Here is a 25,551-nt window from a genome sequence, read left to right as displayed (position 1 = left end):
TGAATTTTTCATTCTTTTTAAAAAAAAATATTATTTATAATAAGATGTTTTCTATACTATGTATAATTACATATATATTTTGCTTAATAAGAAGTTATAAATTTAATATTAATTTGTATTGTTTATAATAAAATATATTCATTTATAATAAAAGCAGAGCAAAAAAAAAAAAAATCAATGTTCAAATCAATAATAGATTAGCAAAGTAATGAATAAATGTGACTTCATTGTTAATTCATTTTTTTATCATAATTATTATAATATGAAAATATGAACTAAGAACACTACTTTAATAAGTAGATTGTAAAGTATAAGTAATTGTTAATTAAAAGTTAGAACATACTTTGATGGTAAAACATCAACAATTACAAAAATTAAATTACACTAACCTAATTTTATTATTAATGCTATAACTCTAAATAACGGTATAAATATTTAAACAATGTTATTAGTATCTAGCATGATTAAAATTAATTAAAAGTAAACCAAATACTTCAAATTATTTTTAGGTATGTAGTTCTTATAAATTATTAATTGTTTATTTGGAACTTTTTATAGTACTTGTCAATAATAAACAGTAGGTATCAAAATCAATAAACAATCCTATGATTATTTTAACTGGCTTTATTAACAATTGATATTTGCAGTGTACATAATTCTTATGAAAATAATAAGTATATAATTCAAAAAACAAACAATAATTTACAACATGTAAATATAATATGTAAAACTGTAAGATGTGCTACTAGCTTAAACTCATACATGATTTTAAAAATAAAAAGAAGTATTAATTTTTTTCAGTTAATTATCGGTGGTAGTATCATTTTCAATTATTTTAAGTGCATCTTCTGCTTCTGTTGCGAGAAAGTAATCGTCAGACTTAAAAATTACTGGTGGTTCATAGACAGGCAATGGTTTAGAAGAATGGTCTTCTTGTTTTTTCTAGTAAAAAATATTACAAATAAATAATAATAAAACATTATATTGATAATGTGCATTTATTGCATAGCAGTTGACTTACAAAAAAAGGTTTCAGAATTGTATTTAGTGGACCATCCTTATTAATAGGCATACAAGCCTCAGCTTCAGTTAGTTGTTGATCAACCAATTCTACATCTTCACCAACTTTATTAACCAGCTTTTCTAATTTGTTTACAGAGTTTGTGAGTTCAGTAACCTTGGACTTCATTGCTTTTATTGAATCATAATGCATCATAGTACTTTCCATTCGTAGGGCACGGACCTGAAAGTAATAATTGTAAATTTTAATCATATCAATTGGACACTATTAAGAATATAATATTATTATTTACCATTTCCATAAATGTCTGAAACTCTTCCAATCTGGTGAGCATGTCTTCAACTACATCTTTTAGAGCGCTAACCTAAAAAGAACAAAAATAGCTTGAATATAATATGATTATGGCGTGTAAACTTAAAAATTAAATAAAAAAAAACATTTTAAAACCTAGCTTATTCTCTGTCATAATTGCCCAATTATACTACATGCATATTTGTCTAATTATCAATTATACAAATATAGTATTCCACCAATTTTGCCCATATCATAGCCCATAGGTCATCTACAGAAATTATTTATTTTTTATTATTATTATTACCTATTTTACAACCTATTATTTGAAATTATAATGTCAACTTATTTGAAGTGTGTCTTTATAATGAAAATTCTTTGAAATTTAAGTTAACTTAAACTTAAGTATAAATATTTAATTGATTTTTTAAAAGTAAAAATACCAAGAGTAAAATTTGAACAAATAAATACAAAAATTTGTTAATATATAGGAAACATATTAACATATAATAAATTAAATTAACTTTGCAACAGACCAATTAGAATCCATTAGGTCAAACCTTAAAATATAAATTAATACATAAGTATAAACATGCATTACCTAATAATTTCAAAAAAAAAAAAGAGTACAATTTCACATTTTCATGTACTTAACACTAATGTTAAGGACACTAGGATATCCATAAAAAAAGAGTACTACCTATCGTTAGAAAAATAGTATGTCTGGTCACTATAAATATAAAGTACCTATTATCCACCTAATGGCTAATGTACTGTATCCCAAAGCATAGTGTGTAGATACCTATTAATTACTTATGTTCTAATAAAGTTACCTCATTTTCATTGTTGACCTTTAAGTACTCGGAATAATCGATGGCTAGTTCGTCTAACATCATGGATTGACTAATAGGACTGCGATGCTTGTTTTAGCAAGAAGTTGTTTTACTTCTTGAACTGTTTAAATTTTAGGATACAATATGGGGTACAATAGAAGAAATACAAAGTCGCTTGGTATCATAAATAAATAAACAACCTGTCGACAACCAAGATGTTTATTTTAATTTTTATTTACGTATGTCGTATGTGAATAAAAACACTGATAAGCATTATCATTGTTATCAATTTGTGATAACCAACTAGTGGTAAATAGAGATAATAAAAAACGTATAAATGTGTGGTCTGTACTCTGTAGCATGGCTTAAAATGCTTAAATAATAAATATGCTTAATATACCCAAGTACTTAATATTTAAGCTAGGGCTGTTGTTTAGAAAGTTAGTTGTTAAAAGTTGGTATTGATTCATGATTGGCGATAGCATAATATATAATTGGTTCATTTCATTAAAGCGTATGATATATTATAAAATATATGTATATAAATAATTAATTTCCATAAAAACGATATTTATAACCTACCTAATACCACTGATACTATAGTATTTATAATCAATGATATAATATAAGGGAACATTAATTCTATTTTACGGGACACCCCTTTTTTGGTCATTTTTTTGGGGAATTTGGAAATATTTTTGACGGAAAAAATGATAGTGAAATCAGAATTTGGCACACGAACTTACTTTCAAAGTTATAGCTGATTGAAATTTTCTATTTATACAGAAAACTAAACTATAGTCCTTAAATACCCATTATTTGCACTTAAAAAAAAATATATATTATACATATTTATTTTGCGAAACATCATTTATAGACAGAATGATTTTTAATATGGCAATTTATAGTCTTTTAAATTTTGTAGTATTAAATAATACGTGTAGTTGCTCCCTACTTATTATACATTGTAGGTAAGAGGTCTAGGTACAATGGTCTACTCCAGAGATTCCCAACCTTTTTATTGTGCAACCCATTTTGGCAATTTTTTATAATTTGGTGACCCACAATATTTTATTGAATGACCTATTTTTTTAGTGAATTAGTTGCTTACAACAAAAAATATGTATTTATTTTTAATTTAAAAATATAGCGCGACCCACCAAAAATATAATCGCGACCCACAGTTTGGGAACCTCTGGTCTACTCTAATGGCTGCAGATAAATATCGATAAGATAAAATGACAAATTTAAGCTTTCAATAATACTTATGTAATATTATTCATTGTGTTTTGTATTCGTACGCGTCATTGCGTCAATATTACAATTAAGTATTTACAATGGAAAAACATAAATTTGTTCGATTTTGTAGAGTGGTCAAAATTAGACGATTGGTTAGGTTTGATCTCCAAACTACAAAGATTTAGTACATTGCCAACCGAAACTATATTAATGTATCCGAGGGCATTACATGAAATTGACTAAAGATCTGTCGAAAAGTGATAATTACAAATGGATTTGTCAGGAAGTATAAGAAGAAAACGAAAAAAAAATTACAATTATAGGTAAATATAAAAATAATAACTTAAAACTAAGAACTAAAATATACAACTACAATTAAAAACAAAAATAAAACTTAAACCATTAATACTTATAGCATGTGACTCAGACAAAATATATTTTTTTACAAGTCCCATCTCAGCTTTTAAGAAATATGAAGTTTTGTTAATTTGTGGACGATAAATACCTCATTCCCATTAATGAAACTATAATTACGACTTACCCACCAAACACTTATCGATTGGTCATCATTTTGTCGTGAAATCACATACGAATATACGATGCTATAGTAGTACAAAAGGTGAAGTTAGGCGGATATGGACACATGGAAAAAATTGATGAATTGAAGTTTGGACGACGCAAACATTACCGGGGCTATAGAGTTGAAGAGCAATGGGTTTTTGGTGGTTACGAACGGGAGACCGGTAACTGTTTTATGGTCCCCGTTGAAAACCGTAATGCAACCACCCTTCTGGGCTTCTGGCCATCATAAAATAATGGATAAAGCCTGGGACGACCATAATCTCAAATTATTGGAAGGTAATATATTTTATACTTACAACTTTAATTATAAATTTAATAATAAAAAATAATTAATATTTAGGCTTACAATACCTTAAATAACGAAGGCTATATACATATGACGGTTAACCATAGTCTCCATTTCAAAAACCCGGAGACAGGGCGGCGTCCATTCTAATACGATAGAGAGTTCATGGAGGCATTCAAAAGCGGCAAAACCTCCATGTCAAACTACTGTCGTAAAAAAATCATTTTATGCTGGATACTAATTGGCCAAGTATATTATGTTTACAAAATACTGTCGGTCGCATAAATTGGACTCGATAGCTGATTTTTTTAAACAAGTCGGTTTGATTTCTAGCAAAAATAATACCGAACATGATAGTCACGATGGCAATGAAGGTGACAAAAGCGACGACAGCAGCGACGAATACGTGGACGATGATGTTTACGGCGAATACGACAAACTGGATGTCGAGAATGAAGATAGAGATGGTAATGACGATTGGCGACGGGAACGACAAAAGACGACAGCAGCTTCGGTGGCATTGTGGCAACGTTGACACAAATACACAATATGAAATATTGAACTTTAAAACAACTTATAGAGAATTTTTTAATAAGAAATTTGTTTGAATTTTCGGAACAAATCTACTTTATCGGACAGCTTTTTTTTTGCAATTTCTCCCCCCCCCCCCCCCAAAAAAAAAAATACGTGTCTTTTTTTGCTGAATTCAAAACTGTTAGAAACAATTTGCAAAAACTTAACGTTCATAAGTTATGACAATTCAATTGTTTGTATATAATAACAAATTTGGTGTAGGTATTACTGGTATTACAGATGGTGGTAACTGGTAGTACAGGTATACCGAATATCGAGTATACTGTAATTATTCATTTTATAACAGTTTACGGTACACCAAAAATATTGAATTTACTTATAATATCCAAAAATAGAACATATCGAAATTAAAGAAAATCCCGAAACATTGAACATAAATAATACTATTAATAGTATTAAGTATTAACTGCCAACGGGAAATTATAATGGCACCACGATTACTAGTATATTATTGTATATACCTAATTAAAGTTTAATATTTGAATACTTCAAAAATAGTATCGATACGGCTGTTATGTACCTATGGCTTTGTATTATTTTGTTCTTATCGTCGCACTGTCGTTTACGATCGCAATTAAAAAAAAAATAAATAATAATAAAATATGTTTTTACTCAATTTATTCTAGCTGATTATCGTTTATTTAACCATCGATCGTTGCTGATTACGGTTGTTCATGATTTTTAGTTTGTTTTATATTTAAATAATTTATTTTTGCACAAATTGTTGTTTTGTTGATACTTGATACCTTCTCACTACTAGATAGTAGATAACCTATTCTATAGAGCAGAGGTTCCCAAACTGTAGGTCGGCATCTTTAAATTGATCGCAATTATAGTTTTAGCATAGAACACTGTGCTCTATGGTTTTAGTGAATCGCGGTATATTTGTATATCTAAATAAAACATTTTTTCAATGGGTGTAAAAAAAGGTCATTGATATTATTATGGGTCGTCAAAATTTAAAGTAATCCTAAGTGGTGGTACCATCAAAAATTCGGAAATCCATTTTATGGAGTATATATTATGGACTACCGCAATTATTTAGTGTCTATTTGGCCTGTGTAATATTACCTACGTTATTACAAAAGAACAAGAATAACATTTTTTACGAAGATTTGGATTTAAAAGTGTGAGTTTGACGCGGTCCCGTGTAACGTCCGTTAGATATCAAACGGCTTTTACGCGGAAAACCGCTAGGTACTTCTCTTATCAATCGTCAGCTGACGGACGACAACCGCGTTTGGACCTATCGAACCGCCGGCACCGCGAACCAGACCTAGGTTAAACGCACTCACCTTTTGGTTTTTCTTTTTCATTTGTTATTTTTCTTATTTTGCACTTAATAACACCTCGTGCGCTCAATATAATTTTTGTTGGTTCTCTTTTATTTTGACTGTTAGTTTCATTGTGTTCACTCTAACTTAATAAAAGAAACAACAAATTTCGCCCCGACGACCTGTGTTCAATTTATTTCTCCTCACACCGTTCTCAACCACATTCCTGACGACGTAACAAGACCAGGTACGCCACTAGCTATTACATTAAATTAATTAAATTAGCCTTTTACTAATGATAAGTACTTAGTGTACCTTAATATTGTATCTAGTTTCCTGATGGAACAATTGTAATTTAGCTACTAAGTGATTTTTTTTATTGAAATATATTAGTTATTACGTATTTCTATTAGTTAAGAACGATGGTGCCAAAAACAATTGTGCAAATAATTATTTTGGAAGTTTTATCCTTCTAAAGTTTGCGATTTTACGTTTTTACTTTTTACACGTGGCACAATGCTATAAAAATCTTCCTACCGCGTGCCACGTCTATAACGAATTTTACATTTTAATGAGTAATAAACTAATAACACTAAAATTATAATTGTATTAATTAGATGGTTGGGTAATCGCCAATCGGGTAGACTAAAAGTATAGGCACCTAAATAAAATCCTAATTATCGTGATTCTAAACATCCTGTGGTGACGAGTATTTCTTCATGGAGTACTCTCGTGTTCAAATGATTTTACTTGGATTTTAAAGTAAAAAACAGAAATAACAGTTAAATAACAAATTAATAGGTATAGTTGTAGGTATAGTGGCTCTCTTCGCCTACCACTGCTACCAGCTTTGGTTGCCAGACTTGAGATCCTCCGGGTGACATTAAATAGTAGTGTTCCGCGCATAAAAACTTAAAACCGCAAACATTGGAAAGATTTGTATCCCAAAATAATGATTAGCGCAATTTTTTTTTTACACTATCATTCTTAACCCGTTGAATACATATGTCTTGAAAATAAATCGCGTGGTAGGTAAACTGTAATTATACCTGGACACATAGTGATATTGAAAACAAAAAGAAAATATTTTTAAATTAAAAAAGGGACTTTAAATGTATTAATTGTCCAATGTAAAAGTTTTCCTTGCATTATTGTTAAGATAAGTGATTCAGATATTATTATGAATTATTACATAATAATATTATAATCCGAGGTCATATCGCTAAGCGACATCTTTGTGTGAAACGTACATTTTTTAGTATAATATTTTGCCGGTAGAGTGCGCTAAAGTAATTACAAATTCAATATTCTCTCATAAGACATAATTATTATTTATTATTAATTTTACTGTACGGTTATAACATTATCGGTTCATCTAAGCTCATTTTACAAGTACAGTTAATATTAGGTGAATCATTTAATGAAAATAAATACTATAGTATTTGAAATAATTTAAAAAGTCTTGTAGAATATTCAAGAGCATGTCGTATCCATCGTATTCTGTATATGGTCGCAATTATTATTGTTAACAACATTTTTACCTTTATAAAAATTAGTAATAATACGTGTCCAAATAATTGTGATTGTTTTTGATATAAGAGGGAAACAGTTTTTATACTTATTAGCTACTGTTTAACTTGTTTATAATTGTGACAAATATACCCATAATTTCAAGCCAAACGTCTTATATTTTTTCGTATAATTTGCTTTTTTTTAGAAATAATTTTAAAACGAAAAAGTTCTCTGTTATGATTTTTATATTTACAGAAGTCACATAAACAAAAATATTATAAACATGTATCTCTTTAAATATTATGTATCAATGTAAATGCAAAGAGTGAATTAGTGTCTAGCAATGGCTGTGTCGTTGTTCGATCTGTTTGTACATTATTATAAATTATCCATTGTACATAAATAAATGAAAACTACGGTTCATTTTAATTTAAATATTTTATTAATTAACAATAGGTTTACATACAACGAGAAAATAAATATTTTATAGACGAAAAAAATATTTATGTGAAACCGTAGTTGTTAATAATTTAATTTTTCTTCAATATTCGAAGCTTGGCCTGTGAAAATATTAGTGGTTTTAATAATGTGCATTTTACAAAGTATGTACGTATTATCATTCAATAAACGACAAGACGTAACATTACTATTTGTGGATACGATGTACGTGTCTGTTAACAATGTTGGGATCTAGAAATGTAGCATTTAACAAATGTTATCGAAGCGTTTAAAATATTTACTAAAAAAATAATACCTAATTTGTTTTTAAATTTAATCAATATTTTAAGATAATATGCTGCTTAATATTTACAATATTAATATAGGTAATCTATTTTTTATAATATCAGGTACCTATTATTTTATTAGTAATATATTTGTAACTTTTTTATGAGAAATACATTTTGAAAACAGATAACGGTTTGCTAAGCTTCAATTATCAAATCTGTCTGATTTAAAACTGTTAATGCAATTTAAAATCTCACGCATCCGAATTTCGCATAAGCCCAGGAGATTAATTAATGGCTCTTGTAAGTATAAATTACGAACTACGTCTTTGCAAAGAATCATGATAAAATAAAATCATGAATAACTATGTAATGTTATAGTGTTAAATATAATATATGTATTACACATATGTATATTGTAAAGGTAATGATAAAAATATTGTAAGTTACTTTTTCTATTCGCGGCTTCCATTTGTTCAATGTAGCACGATTTGTTTGTTTTGGTTTTCTTGCATCCGAATTTATGAGTGCAACACGGGTTTGTTGTATGGCACGGGTCATCCGTGCAGGCATACTTGAACGTCACTACGTAATCGCCACATAATTTTGCAGGACGTTCTGCAGTCTGCGTGGTGCATTCAAAGCACGGTGGTGTGACAGGTCTTAAGGTTGTCGTGGTGGCCGTATCACGCTTGAAATTATAAATCAAACCAAAGAATTTTAGTCAATTTTCACCTGCAGTGGAATGCGTTATAGCTACACAGTACATACGAGCCAGTATTGCTTACTCAAATACAAAATCCATGCAAAAAGAAGGTATAATATCTCTTACTTAGGTATTTGTTATCGCCTCGGACTCGGAACCCCTACGTTTTTCTTTAGAGATTTGTATTTTTGTGTTATGTGTGATTGTAAAATATTATAATAATTTATTATTATAAATGCTACTATTGATTAGACTGTACATAATTACTGATTACTTTTGTTTGAAAGGATTATTACTTGGCTAGTCATCCATCAGTGGTTATGGCGAAGTGATATTATTCTACATAACTCATGTGTCCGAGACGAAAACAAAATAGATTTGCAAGCCAATAACAAATAACGAGAATTAAAAATTATGTATTTACATTTCGGCCATATTCATCAGTAATCAATTCAAACGTCCTTCCGACTGTCCCGCAAATAAAGCATATTAAAATGGAAATTTTAAACACAAAACAAAGATTAATTACGTTAAACATATAACAAATCTTGGAGAATTAAACATATATAATTTATATGTATCTTGACGGATGATTGAATTAAAATGAAATATAATATACCTAAAATAACTTTGGAAGATGACGTGGTGGTTTCCTAGCAACTAACTGCATCGTTTATAAATGTATTGTCTGCCTTATATTAACATAGCATATAAAACAGTATGCAAATATAATAATTACAATTAAAATAGAGGACATAACATTTGTTATTTCAAATATACCTACCGCAGAACGATAAGTGTATAACAATAACTTGAGTTTTTTTTTCAATTTTGTCTGATTTTTATGTGTGCTTTATAGCAGAAAAAATGCTTTGATCTTCAATTTAGATGAATTTTTTTTTTTAGAGAATCGGATATTATATTACGTTTTGTAAGACAGAAACAATAAATGCGAGTGTCCTATTCATGAAGAATTGTTTTAAAAGAAAAGATACGAAAAGATTAACAATAAATTCATTTTACAAACCACGTAGGTATCTTATACAATCTATAGGGTTTACATTTAATTCACGGGAAAGCTGTTTAACATTTAAGTGCTGAATTATACGTATAGTCAGTAATTTATGTAAAAAACACCATTTCTTACTCCCTTTTACTATTTCTCCCGCGTCTTAACGGCCAAGTATTTCGCAGCCGTGTACAGAAAAAACAATGAAGCAGCTAAACATCAATATAAAATACAATACCTCAGAAAAAATATAGCACTTAAAGTTAAAATTAAACAAGTGCACGATATTTTCAATTCTGATATTATATTTACGCAGGGTAATTCAACTGCAAGCATGCCCCTCTCGCGCCTTACTTTTTCCTTTAATGCATTTATTTAAATTCTTATTTTTGTTTAAATCCTTAAAGACTATATAATCAAATACTTTGATTTTTGTTTATAATTTAAGGAGTATAATGTAGTGAACCTCATTTGAAAAAAATGGGAATACAACTTTTTAACTGTAATTTGTTAAGCATATCATTTTTTTGAAAATTTTGCTTTATAATACCTTCATATTAAACATGAAAAAATTAATACTGATCGAAAAAACAAGTTTTTGTGTTACAAAAAACTGTCTTGTACACTGTATATTTTAGTAAAAATATGAATATACAGTCGAGGTTAGCGCTGCAACAGGTTACACAAATTTATAACACAGATCCGATTAAATATTGCCAAACAATTTATTAAACTTACAAGACTAGAATACAATTATATTAGACCGTACAATTGTTGTAGGCTAAGTGGGTATAATACGATTGTAGTATACACAATACACATGTATATAATGTTTATGACAAAAAATGTAATAATATAATATAAATTTGGATACATAATGGTCTAACCGTTATGCGTTTAAACGTAATGATATGTATTACTTAACATTATATAATATATATATATATAAAAAAAAATTGTTTCTAAAGTATACGCTAGCCGAGTGAACAACAGAAATGTTTTTTATACACATAATTTATTATAATTATATCATAAGAATATATCATCAGTGTTGGGCAAAAAATATATTTTTTAATTAATTAAAATATAGCTAAACAAAATTAAGCACGGATGATGATTGAATTTTTATATTATATTCATGTGTTATGATTTATTTCACTAACTATTTATAAATTCAATGCATGTATTCATTAAATTTTAAACATAATATTATGTATAAACTCAAAACATTTATTAATCATTGAATTTTATTCCGAACACTGATAAATAGGTATATTATATAGGTAAGCGTAGTATGATGCAGAGTAGGTATACAATTATAATTTATCGAAATAGTTTTTGGTTAATTTCAATGCGAAATCCGATACGATTGAATTGTATGCATGGCGTTTTTTTTGATGGTCGAGTACTCAGTTTCTCTAGAAATTTTTGGAAATAATTTAATTATTTTCATTGTATTATTATATATTTTTATAACTATTGTTATATTATTATTTTTTTTTTTTTACTTTATTGAATGATAATGCATATATTTAAATTTAATATTGCACAGTAAAATAATACTTAATACATGTTTTTATTTAAAATTAATAAAAATATAATTTGTTATCTAGATTTTTTTTATTGAAACGAATTTAAACTATCTAAAAAAAAAAAAAATGTCTAAAATTGCTTAAAACTTTTTGAGAAAATGACCCAGAGAACATTTGAGAATGATTATACTTCCCAAATATGTTATCATATTATTAAATAATAACCTAATCCAACCAAACTATTTTAAATTTTATTAAATGCGATTATAATAATTTCAAATGCTGTCTGAGGAGTGTTTTTACCTTTCAATAATTTGACCTGTATATAATATAGAGTAAGTATACCTGTATACCTATTTAGTATCTATATTATGTAGGTCAAACTTATAGTTATAATTTGTTTCGTCATGCATGAAAAATTATTCTGCTTCAAACTATAACCTGTATTACCTATAATATGCATTCGTAGAATTTCCGAAATTGTTATTGTGCATTAATAATTAATAGTTAAAATAAAAACGATACATTAACTATATTATTATAGGCGTTTTTAACGATGAGCGTTACGTACAACATACACAAGTATTAGGTGATCTTAAATAATTAACATAAACATATTAATATGAAGTGATGACAAATAAAATGATTAAAAAAAAAAAAAACCTTTTAACTAACAAGTAAATTAATAATAATTGCTAGGTATTTAATAATAATTATAATATTCGATTGCTCTTAAATATTTTTGCAAGTAATCGTCATGGGATTCTTATTGTTCTTAAACATATTTTATATAATATAAACGTATTACGTCGTGGTCTTATAATAGACGTCATAGGTTAGGTACATTACAATATTATATAATATATTACAATGATAACAATAACAATAATTACAATAATAATGATAATGATGATAATAATAATAATGTTGTATTGGCCGTATTAATGGTGCGGAAGTTACCTAGTGTTCTGGCGGTGGTGTTAGTTTGAAAAGCAAATCTGAAATGAAAATAATATGAAAAATGCAATAATTGTATAATACACGTACGTATGTAATAGTTCACAATGTTAAGTAATTGCTTAATATATTATTGATAGAAATATTTAAATTATAAATTTTCAAAATCTTAACAGTTAATGAGAAATAATAAGGATTAAAATTATGAAGACCAATACTGTGAACCTAATGAACATAAAAAAAAAATAAATCAATTTATTAAATTGATGAGCAGATGAGGTATGTATTTTTTTTGTTTAAATTTATATTGTATTAAATTATATAAACTGTGGGAAAATTATACCGAAATATTTTCAAACTTATCAAAAATTATAAAACAAAACCCAACTTAACCTAGCCTAAATTATAATTTTTCCACTTGGTCGATATACTATAATACCATCATTTATGCGGTTAATAAAATAGTGATTAGAAACACCTGAAATCACTTGAAAAAATGTGATTAAGTGTGAAAAAATTTAATTTAGGTATTATTGTCTTTTATTAATATGTTGAATTAATACATTTTATAAAACAAAAAAGAAAATCTGTTTAAACCAATTTTAACCCAGTGAATTTTTATTTTTAGGTAAATGTTATTTTTACAATGGATTTAAATATACCACGCCACTATCACGTAACAGTCTCACTGCAAATCAAATGTTATTCATATTTGCATAGTAAATAAAATCTTTTACTATACATGTTTTCGTTGAATGTGGCAAACAAAGTTCGTGGCGAGTTTTTATTGTGTTTTTAGAAGATTTAAATGACATCTAAAACAATTCGGCTTTTAAATAAGAAAAAGTTTACATTCTTTGTTAATTTTTTAACTCACTGTTGTGGTTGTTACTTGTTAGTTATTATTGTTATTTAAATATTTACAATATAACGTAGAAATAAATCCTAACAAAAATATGGCACTACATACAGACAACTTACGATATAACGAATTTCAAGGAACCTAAAAAAATAGTTAGTCCATCGAGAGTTCGTTAATCGATATTTGTATTATATATTAAGATATTTTCAAGGGAACTGAAGTTTCGTTTGTTATATATATATGGAGATTAATTATATACGTCTATTTTTTAAATATATTTAAAAAAGATTAAAATGGTATAATGAAAATAATTAAAACACTTTTAATGATTTTAACAGAATTTATAATAAATGTTCTTAAAAAAAATGTACATTATCCTCTTGTAGGTATATTTGAATAAAAAATATTACTGTTTAATACAAACAGATTGAATGAAAGTAGTGGTTTTGAAGGCTGTATAGTATACAGTGTATACTAGCTGCGTATCATAGATATCTATAAAAAAAGGTCTAATCTAAATTGCGGCCCGATTAATATTTTTTATACCTATATAATATTATCGTTTTTGCTAACAGATTTGTTTTCTAATTTTATTTGTGTTTTACTTATTTTATAACAACGAATGAAAAGGAAACTATATATTATAATAAAATACTAAAAAATAATAACTTATCGGAACTAATAACAGTATATATCTTAAAATGTTTAAAATATAACAATAATTTAAAGTTATTTTTAAAATGTTTTTAGTCAACTGATACTAAAATATATAAAAAAAATTAAAGTTTAAAAATATAGCTCAGAAATATTTGATTCTTTTATGTCTTGTGTCAGTATTATAGGTAGATAGTATAAATAATATTATAATATAATAAAATACAGATTTGTTATACTAAAACATTATTATTTATTGGATATTATTTCATAAATTATAATAATTTTTTTTTTTAAACTAAAGTAAGTAAGATGTGTAAAGAGATGTTTTTAAAATTAAAAAATTCCTAATACTTATTCTAAAAATGTTCTAAAGCCAAAGATGAAATCACGTGTAACAGAATACTTATAATTTGTTAACGAAAAAAGTAAAAACTAAATTTTAGTTTCTCTCTTTTGGGAAAAACATATAATCATTAATTTATTTTATGTCGAATCGTAAAAAATGTTATGATCTTTTGTCCCGGTTTTGAGATTCATTTGTTTATATCAACAAGTATTGCACGTAATGGTTTAAGATAGGAAAAGTACGAAGTATAATATTTTGTTTGTAAATGTTCAACATTATTGTTTTTGAATGTGTATTTGGGAACATTTCACTCCGTTATTTTTCATCTCACTAGGTAAATAATATGTTGTTAAGGAAACAAAAAAACGGTGCATGTTTTCCCCTAAATGTCCAAGCATAAGACATATTTGTGTGGAAAACCGAAAAAAATGGACACGACTGCTATTACGCGTAATTGTAATATAGTTGGTCGTGTATTGTGAAGTAGCAGTTATCGCTAACTTATTGATAATTACCTATGTATGATATAATAATATACTATAATATATTATGGCGATGTAATGATGATATATATTATATATGTAAATGGTAGATAATATTGTTATTTGCATGTTTGCAGTTCAATGGACGCCCATGAGTGCTTGGATGTTAGGCTGTTGTATGAGACAAGTCTGACAGGAAGATGTCATCGGTGGTGCATCGGTCAGCTCCTTTTCTGTTTCGCCGATGAAGCTAATTGCTGCCGGAGAGGTGTCATCATCACGGACGCGATCGCTGTCCATCGGTTCGTACAACTCGTTACGGCCTCCACACAGAGACTCGTCCGCCGACCCGTTTGCGTCTTCTTCGATGTTCACTTGAGCGCCCACGGAACACTGAAATTGTAATAAATCAAAAATGAAATTATTATTATCGTTATTATTTTCGCGATTTTTCTCTTGTATTACTCAACATAGCATGTAATATACTGATGGCATTCCTACCATTAATTTTATCATTCTTGCATGTTTCATCCCCCGATTATAGTTTTTCTTAATTAATTTTAAACACGAGCTTTCTAATGGTACAGATATTTGTAATACAAATAAAATAATACTTTTATTTTTTGAAAAATGCAATTTTTTTATAATCCATAGTATCGAAAATTGAAAATATAATATCTTATATTTTTCATAGTATATTTTAGGTGTACATATACACAGTATAATTCCGTAATAAGTGACTGAAGTTAATTCAAATAGAAATTCGATGCAAATGTTCTTACGTATTTATCGTCATGAAATTTAATTCCCTGCTATCTCAGAATGTGTAAGTAAAGTTTTTGTTCTAATTTTTAATGTATTTCAATAATACAATATTATATAACCATACGGCGTCTTAAATAGGTAATTTAGCTACAGCACCGACTCATGGGTGCATTTTTCCATTATCTCATGAAATTGACATCATATTTTTTATTGACTACTTTAATAGCGATCCTTAAATTTGGCCATTCGTATTATTTTGTTATTTTATTATAATGAAAACAACTACTAACATATAATACGTATCTTTGTATACTTAGTGTGATTGATCAATAGTATTACGAATATAATATATATGTATATATATATATATATATATAGAATAGAAACGATTTGAAGTTTTAAGAAACTATAAAGTGTTGATTAAGATTTCAACAGCGATAATACTTTCATCTACAAAGGCCCTGAGGTATCTAAGAAAATTTGTATTGAATTATAAATATAAATATGTATATTATAGCGCGTTTTACAAAAATATAGCCACATAGAAAATATTATGGTAACCAGGATCCGAGGAGTGGTGAACGGAAAGACGCCTCAATGTCTCGGAAATTAATCGAACACCCACGCAATAATAAAAATACGCTGATAACAAAAGGTTGTTTCATCAAAGCGACTGGCGATGGAACATCAAATGGCGAAAACAATTTTGGCGGAGTGCAAACGATAGGTCTTGTCGGAAAAATGGGCAAAGGAAAGTGAATTGTGTTTGAGAAATTCCTTGACTAGGTATTAAAAAAGAAAAAACAACGACAACAGCTACAGCCCACAATTCACGAATAACGAATACTCCAAAAACGTTTTCGGCCGATTGAAAATGTCAAAATGAAAAAAAAATACCTAAAAGAAAATATTCTATCAGAGAAATATCGCTACGTAAGTTAGTTTAATATATGAAAAATAACCACGTAATTATACTACGATGAGTATTTCAAATTGTGTATTTTGTAAATCAACTTGTTTTTAAATACTTATTACGAACGTTTGAACGTGTAGGCATAATTTTATGATTTTTATTTATTATAATATATAGTTGATTCTATCACAGTACATCGATATGATTTTATTTATAATATTTTAACTATAGAGACCAACGGTATAACAATAAGATACTTCTATAATAGCCAAGCGTATTGCCAAAAACACCGAGATAGAAAAACTTTTTAAGTAAAACTATTTTTATTTTCAGTAGAGGGTTTCGTTTTACGAGATTGGTATATTTTTTATATTGTATATTGTTATTATTATTATTATTTTTGTTAGAAGAAGTACTCCAAAAGTTATACCAGACACTCTATATAATAGTATAATGGATTAAAAATTGGACAGCGGACACGGATAGGGGCAAAAAATTGTTTTCGTAACAACGAATCATTATTGTTACTACTTATTATGAGATAAATTATGTGAGTATATCTATACACATTAAAATCTGAATTCATCATTATCCAACGGGAAAAATTATAGCTTATTATTTAATATAATTATGTTTATATAATTAATTATTAGTATAAGTGTATATTTTGAAAACGTATTCGCATTTTATTTTTGAATAACAGCTTAATACTTGGAAAACTCAGATTTTTGTTTTTGTGAATGACGGTTGTTGTTTTTTGTATGAATATATATAATTTTGAATAATGATAATACTTTAAGATAATATATAAATTTAATAGAACGAATGTTTGCCCATAAATAATAACAATGTATACAACATATTGTATAACATGATATATATATATATACGTAACGTCCGTATTTCGTTTCGACTTTCAACATATTGAAGCATCGTCATTGGCGACACGATGGCGCCTACTCCCCTAGCTATTTGTATTCACCGTGAAGTCTCCATGTCGCGAGTGAATTAAGAAGGAGCGGTGGTGACGTGTTCATGGACTTTTGTTGTCACACAGGGTGGGCCGCAGTTTTTACCCGTTATTCCAGTGTTATAAGTATGTAATATAACATCGATACGACGATAATACAATAATATGATACGATATACATACGCTATCGCAGCTCAACAATAACATAATAGTATAGGAGACACATATAAATTAGTTGAATTAAATAAAAAAAAAGCGTATAGTATTGTATATCTACATCTGTTACAAATTTTATTTTCATTCTCAAAATATTAATATTTTTTATATGGTTTTATGTTTATTATTAGGTTTGACTGAGACTTTTTTAGTATTTCCGTTTGAACCGTTCGTCAACGATCTGCAGTCTATACGCCATAATTTGATTGACATTGACGCAATCACACACACACACACCATCGCAAATGATATTTATATATTATAAACGTAGGAAATGGTCGTGTATGGATTTCGGTTGCTATATTAAAAGTCGTGTTTGCAGCACGCTCCACGGGTTATCGCATTGTTGTTTTTTATTTATACTTCCCAATATATAGTTACAGTGGCGGTGTAGCAGCTTTAATAACTTAATGTCAGACAAAGTCCTAGACACGAAACCCGCTCGTCACGCACCACGCCCACGATTGATCACTTCCGGTGGTTATCATTCCGTCGGTTTTTAGGGTGTGGCCGCTCCCTCATTACGCCGGGCGGTGCTGCGTTTCCGAGCTTATCCGTACCTATACGTAGGTATTATGTATTATTTCTTCGACGTGTCTGTGCGTGTGTCTGTGTATTCGCGTTTAACGTATATATTTTGATTCGGTTCCGTGTTTTAATTACGACCTCTGGCCGGCAAGCCGGTCACCACTCATCACATGTTTACGTCGGAGGGTGTTGTGTTGTAACGGATAAGTGCAGTGGCAGTGTGATTATTCGTTCATCGCGTTTATGTACGCAGGTACACTTACGTCGTAAAAGAGACACGCAAAGTCAATCGACCAGGAACGCCTTGTGTATATATGTATAATATTCACCATTGCCACCGCCATCTGTGTCACGACAGATATATACTGCAACAGTACGCATATAGCACTATAGCCAGCTCGGCGTCCCGCCCGTCTCGGGTGAACACTAGAAGCGGGATTTGTATCCTCGTCAAATTTACGACCGAAAATTAAAAAAAAAACCTAAAAATATAGTACTCTGACACGCACCTCCTCAGTGTCAGACGTCGCACACACGGCACAACGCGCAGGCGAGTAGAGTTTCGACTTTACTGTAGAATGAAGAGTTTATTTATCGTTAAGGTATACATAATATAGTAGCTATACCATCTGCATTTTTTTTGGCTAAACTTAATTTATTTTTCTTCGGTTACGCATTTTGCTTCAGTTGAAATATAATGTGCGACAAATACAATTATAAAGATAAATTTTATTATTTTTCTCTTCTTAATTCCGGACATATTTTTCGACGTAAACACTAAATACTGGAGACAGAATAAACGGAAATCCAATGTTTTAAAGATTGGTACTCGTTTATAAGTATTTACTTCTAAGATATAATATGTCCAGAATAAAGAAAGTAAATCGTGGTTGCAAGGCTTAAAGATATGTCTAATTATGTTTAATTATGTCTTATAAGTATTTTATTTTAAGATATGTTTTTAATTTTTAAACTTTTTATACAAATTATTTTTGTTACAAATAATAATTTAATAATCTGTTATCAAAAATTATGATTTAAATAGATAAAATAATATTCGATTATTCGATTTTCCTAACTTTATGTGATAAACTACTCATTAACAAACTATAGGGGTTGAAAAATAAGCTGTAAACATTTTTCAAGTCTCTAGGAATCTGTTGATACACATTTTATTGAGAAGAGTCCTTTAATTTTTTGAGCTACAAAGGACTAACTTTTTATACCGTTTGATTCCGATTTTCAAACTGCAATAATTGTCTTTTAATATAATAACTAAACTTATGTATAATAAATTATTTTTGTCTATAATATTTCAGTAGAACTAATTTTATTTTATTTTTAACTCTTAAGACTTTTATTTTATTTTTAAAACGACTGTAAATAATTGTATGAAATAATTCAATTTCAAATAAATTTTAACCTATATCATTGCTACATATCACAAAATAATATCCGTGTATTAAGTCACGAGGGGTGAATAGTTGACGAGTCTCTGAAAGATCATTTTACGGTTGGGAAAACAGAAAGATGTGTATTTGTTGTATTTTTCACTATTCCTATGTGGTTTTATAGGAATACGAGCTAGTTGGTATAATAGTGTTAGACAATCCACGTTATGGTTGCTAACTCAAATATAAAATATAATAAAGTAAGAATGATGGTAGGTATGTGACCGATACTTTTCAAAAGTATCTCTAGGGGCCAAAATGAAAATAGTAATAATAGATTAGATTTTATAACGTCAAATTGTATGTCAGAAAAATATAGGTAGGCATAGATTTTAGTTGATCAATTATTAAACATCGTCAGTCGTTATAGCATACGTACATTCAAGTCGATATAAGACACATAATTTAGGCGATAAATTTCATTTTTACTGAGTTTTTTATTATTTAAATAAGCACTTTTCGGAATATTCACACCAAGCAATTAATTTCAATAATGTTTTAGTAAAGATTGAGTGTAAAACGATATGAAAAAAAAATAAGTTATATTTAATCGCGCGTAATATAACCAAATGGATTTAAACTCCCGGAAACGTGCATTGAGGTAATGATATTGCTGTTTGGTCTGACCTTTTGAAAACACACTAGCTTGTGTAAAAAAAAAAAACACGTAAACATATACCTATACCGACAATACGTCGGGCAGAATTCGTTCGTGTATACCGCGTTGGCAAAATCTCAAAAAGAATAAAATAAAAGATCAACTTGCCGGACATGCCCCCGGGGATCGCGGCTTAATTGACGCGTGCGTACCTCCCAACCCACCCGGCTTATGCGTAAACCTGCCTACGTTTCACTCGTATCAGAAACGCATTTGTTAAATTAGCCGACCCTCGAACACAGCCGACCTGACATAATATCACGGTGTTCCAACTCCTTGGATACGTATATTTCGTTGTATAATATAAGCTGAAGCTGACGAACGAAAAAACAACACAATGGCCCAACGAGATCTCAATATATTATTGTTAATAATAATCCATTTTTCGTTAAACTCGAATTTATTTATATTCATGATTTGCAAGGCAACGATTGTAAACCAAAAAATTATTGCGTTTAAACATTATCAGTACACCTGACTTAAAACAATTATCGTTCGTATTGTGTGCAGAGTCAAAAAACTTTTAGAAACGTTTAAACGCATAAAATGAGAAAACAATAAAGAGCATATAGGTATTACACTGCGTCGTAGTGAACACAAAGAGCTACTTGTTTGTTTGAATTAACTGTGTAAAATCGTTCATGATGTAGACTAAAATCAGTTGCAGATTTATAAGCGTATTCGTATTGTATAATTTTGCGACATGAAAATACTTAATTAGAATATTGGAGAGAATTTAATGGAAAATATGAAAATAAAACAATTCTTAAAAAATAATGAATTTGGTTTTTGTATTTTGATTAATATAAATTAAATATTATTTTAATATTTTGTCCTTTAAAATGTTTAAATACGAATACATTTAATTTAAATTATAAAATTTTGTTATTTGTTCATTACATGCAAGTGATATGATTTAAACTGTGTATAAATAAAAGTGGGTTCAATCGATTTATGATTAGGGTTAACGGAGTATAATAATAATACGATTTAAGTACGCTTTTAATTTCCTTGTTCCGGTAAACTGGTAAACATAATTGGATTCGATTGCCAAGAATTAACGTTAATCTAATGGTGTTTTATTATACGAGTATTGTATAGTAAATAATTCGTTTTTTAATAAATTAAATAGCATTTTACAAATTAAAAATAATGATAACTGATAACCGTATTAGTATGAAAATAAATAATATTAAGAAAATTAATATTAACTTTAACCATTTATCGATTATTATAAAATCTTAAACCCTCAAAAAATGTACTATGTTATATTGTTAAAAAGTTTCTGTTAATAACTCATTAGTATAATAACATATTAATATCCATCGAATGATACATTTTTACACGACATCGTATGACTGTAAAACACGAATAATTACATTATCATTCTAATATTTCAGTGTATAATCCAAGTCGGATAAGCATCTAAAATGAAGTCACACATCGAACTCATGTTTTAAAACCTATCGATACCACAATAACGGGAAACAACTAGAAAATCATGTCAATCATAAACGAGTGTGGTTGACGTGAGTATAAAATGTCACGTAAGTATAGATACATATTTTGACATATCATCGCAAAGCCATCTTACCGTTGATCCGTTTTCTGATTCTGTACCCACAGGTGACGCCGTAACCTGGTCCCTGGTAGTCAACTGGTAGACGTTCATCATATGTGCCGATTGCGCGTGCACCATGAGATCCCAAGCGCTATCGAATGATTCTTTACACTGGACGCACACTAAAGATATGCAGCCTTCGTTCAAGTTTCCGGGCCATTCTGCAGGACAAGAGAAACAAATATTTGTATAGGAAAAACATATATTAAGGTATATGCATATTAATTAATAAATTAGTATAATACAAATTGTTTTAGATATTAAGAATTATTATTTAAGTGTGCTGATTGTAAAGTCATAAAATATAATATAATAAGGTCTTATTGAGTAGATTATGCAAAATGATTCACAAACAAGATAAATAATTAACGAAATTTAATAAAGTAAAAATTAATTTACCCACTTAATATTTTGGTTATCAAACTTATTTTCAAATATTAGGGAGAACATAAACAAGTTAAAAAGTTAATTTATGAATATTTAAACTTTTTAATTTAATAACTAATTATGGTTAATTAATTTTCTAGTTAATTTTACAAATTAACTAATTAAAAAATCCACTATAACAACTTAACCTTTTAAAGATATTTTGAATAATAATATGTCAACCTAAGATTGTGTTTATACATAATAAGAATAACTGTATAAAAATTATTTAATAAGTAATATTTTTGGCATTACCTACTGTATGTACACGATAATTTTAATGCAAATAAACATATTAAATGTATTTCTCAATTTAATAACTAAAATAACACAAACAACATGTGATTATCTTAACTTTTTCAGTGGGTTAATAAAGGTATATTATGGTGAGCTGAGTTCGTATTTTTCTCCACATAAAATTTAAACTTTTAGAGTTAAGTAATACATTTATGTTAACTATTAAACTTTAATTGAACTATCTTAATGTTATATTTTTTATATTGATCCCTTTTGGATGATTAAATTTATTATTTAATAAAATAATTGTTAAATATTGATTAACAGTATCTTGAAAACAAAAGGTTAAATAGTAAATAAAGTTTTTTTTTTTAATTTAATTTTTTTTTTCTCAAGCGCAATGTATATTTGTGACCTATAAGACTATACCAACATATTTCTTGCTTCTATCATATATCGAAAATATTATAACATAAAATGTTATACTTATACCTATTATTAGTAAACGCTATAATTTTGGTCGCGCTGTACGCCAATAATATCCAAATATTCATAAAGACCACGCCACGCACTCAAATTAATATATAGGCGTGTGTGAATTATGGAAGTTACATTTATTTTATATTCCATAGAACTAAATTTATAGGGATGTAACTAACTCTTGTACCAGTTAATTTTTTCTTAATTAAGATCGCGTAGGAATAATTCATTAAATGCTATTATTATCGACTATAATTACTATAATAACCTGTGTGTTATACGCACACACCATTAGTTAATTAATAATTAAGTATGTTATAAGCTAAGGTACCATGGAGTATAAGATCACGGTCGATCGGTTTACCGATCGAGTGGAAAGAAATAAAATCGGTCAGGTCCCTATTATATTACACACGGCGCGTGGTGTACTGTCACTCGCATAGTTCAGAAAATTTAATTGGTTTTCTTTTAAGTCAAAATTATTATATAATATTATTATAGGTAGGTACTCGTATAATGTTTACTATCGTTTTGACCGTAATAACACTATCGATTTTCTCAAATAGCGTTTTTAAATTATTGTACTCGTTCATTTTTTTTTTCAACACGCATGTTATAAATATACACAGTTATATATGTTATAAATATAATAACGTTTAAAGACTATGAGTAAATCTGCTAGGTGACGGTAAAAATTAATTTAAATAATTTTTAATTAATTTCGCATGACGATTATACACGGCTCGGCAATCGTTGCGACAACAGTGACAGTGGACAATTTGATAAATATATATTTTTTTAATTACTACAAAATACTATAGTATTTGATTTTAACTTGATAAGTTTTCATACAAATAACAATTTTATTTATGGTCGTATATTTTCTAGTAGGGCATAATGTATTTAGGGCAGGTCTGGGAATAGCTCAACTTTTTTAGGGTGGATTCCGAGTGATTTATTGTGGAGTCACGACCTTGTAGTCTACTTTCTGCTTTATAGTATGCCGGAACGAGCAAATTTAAACCTGTATATCACGCGAATATACTGACATCGATATGCATTTATTATAATATATAATATTATTGATACTACTAAGTAATGAAAATTAAGTGTCGGTGTCGTTATAGCAGGTGACCGCTATTTAAGCTATATTTCATATTGTAATGTAAAAATAATATAAGAAAATTACTGTTATTGTTGTTAAAATTAGGCTTGATTGAGTTGTTACACTTGCACGTGAACCTGAGCTTGCAGTATTCCTTCTTGTGATCCAACAAACCTTGCAGTTCAGTGAACATCTCTCGACAGTTACCACATATCAGTATGTCTGGATTGCCTGAGAAATATCAATAGGTTAATACAGTTCTGTATAGGTATAAATTATTATCACGTATGTTTTGTAAGTTCAACTTACTACCTAACGTGATTTTACTAGATTGTTTTAAACTAATAATATTTATTTTTAGCGATTGCGCACTAAAATTCAACTATAATCGAGAAAAACAAATGATCGAAAACACAATAATACGGATAACTGGGATAAAACGCGTACGTGTATATGTATTTATTTATTTATTGTTTTCCAATATTGTTTTAATTCCATTTTTAATTTTGATTATTATTTTTAGCGTGAAGTATTTCTTATTATTTTCCAATTTTTTATCTTTATTTAAAACAATTTTAGTACGCATTAATAAGGGATGATAATTAAGTGTCCAGTTTATATCTAATAGAATTTTTTAAGTTTAAATATTTTCATTAATTCTTAGTAGATATATATTAATTTATTTTATATAAAACACAAGTATATAGAACAAGTAGCTAAAAAATATAAAAAAATAAATTCATACAAGAACTTTCTAGTTTGGTTCATCGTCGTCAAATATCTAAACTGGACAATATATTATAATATATACTATAGATGTATATAATGTATAAATGTATATAGCCAATTTTATATTTCTCTCCATCCTAATTTCTAACTCCATTGATTCTCTTTCTTTGCTATCTTTCTATTCTTTACTAGGAAACTCTGCTATTTTATTTTATTACTCTATCGATTTTAAACTATACATATTTTGATTCTTCCTTTGTTCATTTATCAAATTTTTTCAACGAGGGCCTTAATTTTATTTTTAATGAAATATCTTGAAGCTATTTTTTATTGTTATGCTTTCTTTTTATATCTTACCATTTCTATAGATTATAAGAATTTTATTGTTAAAAAATGGTTTTATTCTAATTGTTTGTTTTTATTTGATAAATAAATAAATAGCTTGACGATTGAAATAGGAATAAAATTAAATCATTAAATTTGGTATCTTGAACGATTTCGTGACCTTCATTATGTACTGAGCATACATAACCATATTACAAGA

General features: G+C 28.0%; 3 protein-coding genes and 2 long non-coding RNA genes across 9 annotated transcripts in view; 2 read left to right on the top strand and 3 right to left on the bottom strand.

Annotated features, from left to right (window-relative positions):
• Nucleotides 1-606: 606 nt before the first annotated feature.
• Nucleotides 607-2,359, bottom strand: LOC114132873 (biogenesis of lysosome-related organelles complex 1 subunit 4). The gene is made up of 4 exons (XM_027998471.2): nt 2,146-2,359; nt 1,314-1,385; nt 1,022-1,243; nt 607-942 (listed from the first exon to the last, which is right to left on the bottom strand). The coding sequence occupies exons 1-4, from the start codon at nt 2,206-2,208 to the stop codon at nt 802-804; spliced, it is 498 nt and encodes a 165-aa protein (XP_027854272.2). The 5' UTR covers nt 2,209-2,359; the 3' UTR covers nt 607-801.
• Nucleotides 2,360-2,500: 141 nt separating this feature from the next.
• On the top strand, nt 2,501-4,920 carry LOC126549314 (uncharacterized). 2 transcript variants are annotated; one of them, XR_007603460.1, is made up of 4 exons: nt 2,501-3,707; nt 3,800-4,242; nt 4,307-4,501; nt 4,586-4,920. It is a non-coding gene; the product is annotated as an uncharacterized LOC126549314 (long non-coding RNA). The 2 variants fall into 2 exon arrangements; XR_007603458.1 differs by having other exon boundaries at nt 2,501-4,242.
• A 1,201-nt stretch (nt 4,921-6,121) lies between these two features.
• LOC114132861 (uncharacterized) lies at nt 6,122-25,550 on the top strand. 3 transcript variants are annotated; one of them, XR_007603457.1, is made up of 7 exons: nt 6,122-6,367; nt 15,046-15,734; nt 21,810-21,956; nt 22,036-22,240; nt 24,384-24,526; nt 24,640-24,721; nt 25,449-25,550. It is a non-coding gene; the product is annotated as an uncharacterized LOC114132861 (long non-coding RNA). The 3 variants fall into 3 exon arrangements; XR_003593083.2 differs by having other exon boundaries at nt 24,384-24,546; XR_007603455.1 differs by having other exon boundaries at nt 24,384-24,572.
• On the bottom strand, nt 8,052-9,711 carry LOC114132880 (uncharacterized). The gene is made up of 3 exons (XM_050198128.1): nt 9,488-9,711; nt 8,808-9,048; nt 8,052-8,192 (listed from the first exon to the last, which is right to left on the bottom strand). The coding sequence occupies exons 1-3, from the start codon at nt 9,599-9,601 to the stop codon at nt 8,155-8,157; spliced, it is 393 nt and encodes a 130-aa protein (XP_050054085.1). The 5' UTR covers nt 9,602-9,711; the 3' UTR covers nt 8,052-8,154.
• The window catches only part of LOC114132859 (heterogeneous nuclear ribonucleoprotein C-like 3), a 111,455-nt gene continuing 96,682 nt past the window's right edge, over nt 10,779-25,551 (bottom strand). For both annotated transcript variants that reach the window (XM_050198048.1, XM_050198056.1), the window contains 4 exons: nt 24,363-24,509; nt 22,004-22,191; nt 14,942-15,301; nt 10,779-12,602 (listed from right to left, as the gene is read on the bottom strand). In XM_050198048.1, coding sequence (XP_050054005.1) covers nt 15,047-15,301; nt 22,004-22,191; nt 24,363-24,509 — 590 coding nt within the window. In that variant the 3' untranslated portion in view covers nt 10,779-12,602; nt 14,942-15,046. The remainder of the gene's footprint in view (nt 12,603-14,941; nt 15,302-22,003; nt 22,192-24,362; nt 24,510-25,551) is intronic.

The sequence above is a fragment of the Aphis gossypii genome, chromosome 1 (assembly GCF_020184175.1).
Source record: "Aphis gossypii isolate Hap1 chromosome 1, ASM2018417v2, whole genome shotgun sequence".
Lineage (NCBI taxonomy): Eukaryota > Metazoa > Arthropoda > Insecta > Hemiptera > Aphididae > Aphis > Aphis gossypii.
Note: the sequence above shows the minus strand (reverse complement) of the source record. Positions and strands in the feature narration are given on the sequence as shown.

Excerpts from the sequence above, each read along its gene's own strand:
- LOC114132880 (XM_050198128.1), bottom strand. The coding sequence starts at position 9,601 with ATGTTTAACGTAATTAATCTTTGTTTTGTGTTTAAAATTTCCATTTTA. Across the intron at positions 9,049-9,487 it reads CTGATGAATATGGCCGAAAT|CGTGATACGGCCACCACGAC; the intron begins GTAAATACATAA and ends TATAATTTCAAG. Across the intron at positions 8,193-8,807 it reads GGAAGCCGCGAATAGAAAAA|GCCAAGCTTCGAATATTGAA; the intron begins GTAACTTACAAT and ends ATATTTTCACAG.
- LOC114132873 (XM_027998471.2), bottom strand. The coding sequence starts at position 2,208 with ATGATGTTAGACGAACTAGCCATCGATTATTCCGAGTACTTAAAGGTC. Across the intron at positions 1,244-1,313 it reads TTCAGACATTTATGGAAATG|GTCCGTGCCCTACGAATGGA; the intron begins GTAAATAATAAT and ends TATTACTTTCAG. Across the intron at positions 943-1,021 it reads CAATTCTGAAACCTTTTTTT|AAAAAACAAGAAGACCATTC; the intron begins GTAAGTCAACTG and ends ATTTTTTACTAG.